A 1262-nucleotide genomic window follows, 5' to 3' on the forward strand; every position below is an offset into this window, starting at 1 on the left:
TTAGGAGACATAACTGTCATTATTTCTATGTGTTTAGACCTTGTAAGAGATGCTGAACATGTGAAGGTTAAGCGATCACCACACAGAGCCACCTTGGGAAGACACATGTGGAGAGCTGCTTCCAAACACTCCCAACCTTGAGACCTCTGTGGGCAGCTCACCAGCAGTTGGCAACAACTGGACAGCAGCTAACAACAGCAACATGCTGGGTAGGAGACTAGGGATGTATGCTTCTCGGCATATTTTTCATTTTTTCCAAATATTTTGTGACAATGAATGTTTTCAACCATGTAAAAAGTTACATTTTATGCAAACAAAGGCATAGAGACACTGTACATACCGTTAAAGTCACTGTCTCCTGTAGCTCCATCGAGGCCAGAACTACTCAAATCAAACATATACCGTCCCAGGAAACAGTGCTGCACCATCTGGCTCAAATGCTCGTAGAAATGGCAGTGGTACAAGAGGGCTTGAAGGGCAGGCTTTCCTACAAGGGACAGGCCAGAGTCCTCATCGTGGACGCAGGGGCCCTGTCGGAAACCAGGGAAGAGAAGAAGAGACGGACACGGGTTCAGAGAGTTCCTCATAAAAGACGCCCGTGCCCGTGTCTCCAACAAGTCCGTAGAGTCGCTGTGTGACAGAATCGACTTGATGAGAATGCATTTGTTTTGCAGGGTGCATTCAGTTTGTTTTTTATGGTTTTTATTCTATCACAAAATGTGAACAAGCAACCACTAGTAGAAGGCAGCACTGTTGGACAAATCACCAGGGCCCAGTGTAAAAGTGGCCTGGGAGTTACAGGAAGTCTCCAACTGAAGCTGGGATTGTAAACTGTGGAGACGTGGCGTGTGCCCTGAACTTGGACAATGCCACCGCTGCTGGGATGTCCTCTTCACAGCTCAGCCTGACTCAATTGATTCTCCCGGGAGGACTACGGTGCTTCAGAATAAGGTACAAGTAACATAGTGACAGCTACACCAACTTAGAGACCCACAAGCGCAGCCCAAAGCTTCTCATTACAACTCTGTCGCCCCTGCTGCGCTTCCGCCTCTTCACTGACGCGACATCCGAGGACAGAAATCCCACGTTTGAGCCGGACTTAAGGGCTGTAGCACAAGGAGATTCATGTTTAACAGTGACTACACAACCGCCACTCGTCTGTCTGTCGTGCTGTGGTGGTTTGAATTGCTGTGATTCTGAGGGCTATGCCACCGGTATTTTAAATAACCAGCAGGGTCACCCATGGTGGACAGGTTTCAGAT

The 1262-nt window shown here is 48.3% G+C and overlaps 1 protein-coding gene across 1 annotated transcript in view; it reads right to left on the bottom strand.

Annotated features, from left to right (window-relative positions):
- Positions 1–1262, bottom strand: part of RTTN (rotatin) — a 162450-nt gene that overhangs the window by 54442 nt on the left and 106746 nt on the right. Inside the window, exon 33 of the mRNA XM_006837552.1 lies at positions 341–530. Within this exon, the coding sequence (XP_006837615.1) occupies positions 341–530 (190 nt within the window). The remainder of the gene's footprint in view (positions 1–340; positions 531–1262) is intronic.

This window comes from Chrysochloris asiatica, unplaced genomic scaffold, assembly GCF_000296735.1.
Source record: "Chrysochloris asiatica unplaced genomic scaffold, ChrAsi1.0 scaffold00021, whole genome shotgun sequence".
Lineage (NCBI taxonomy): Eukaryota > Metazoa > Chordata > Mammalia > Afrosoricida > Chrysochloridae > Chrysochloris > Chrysochloris asiatica.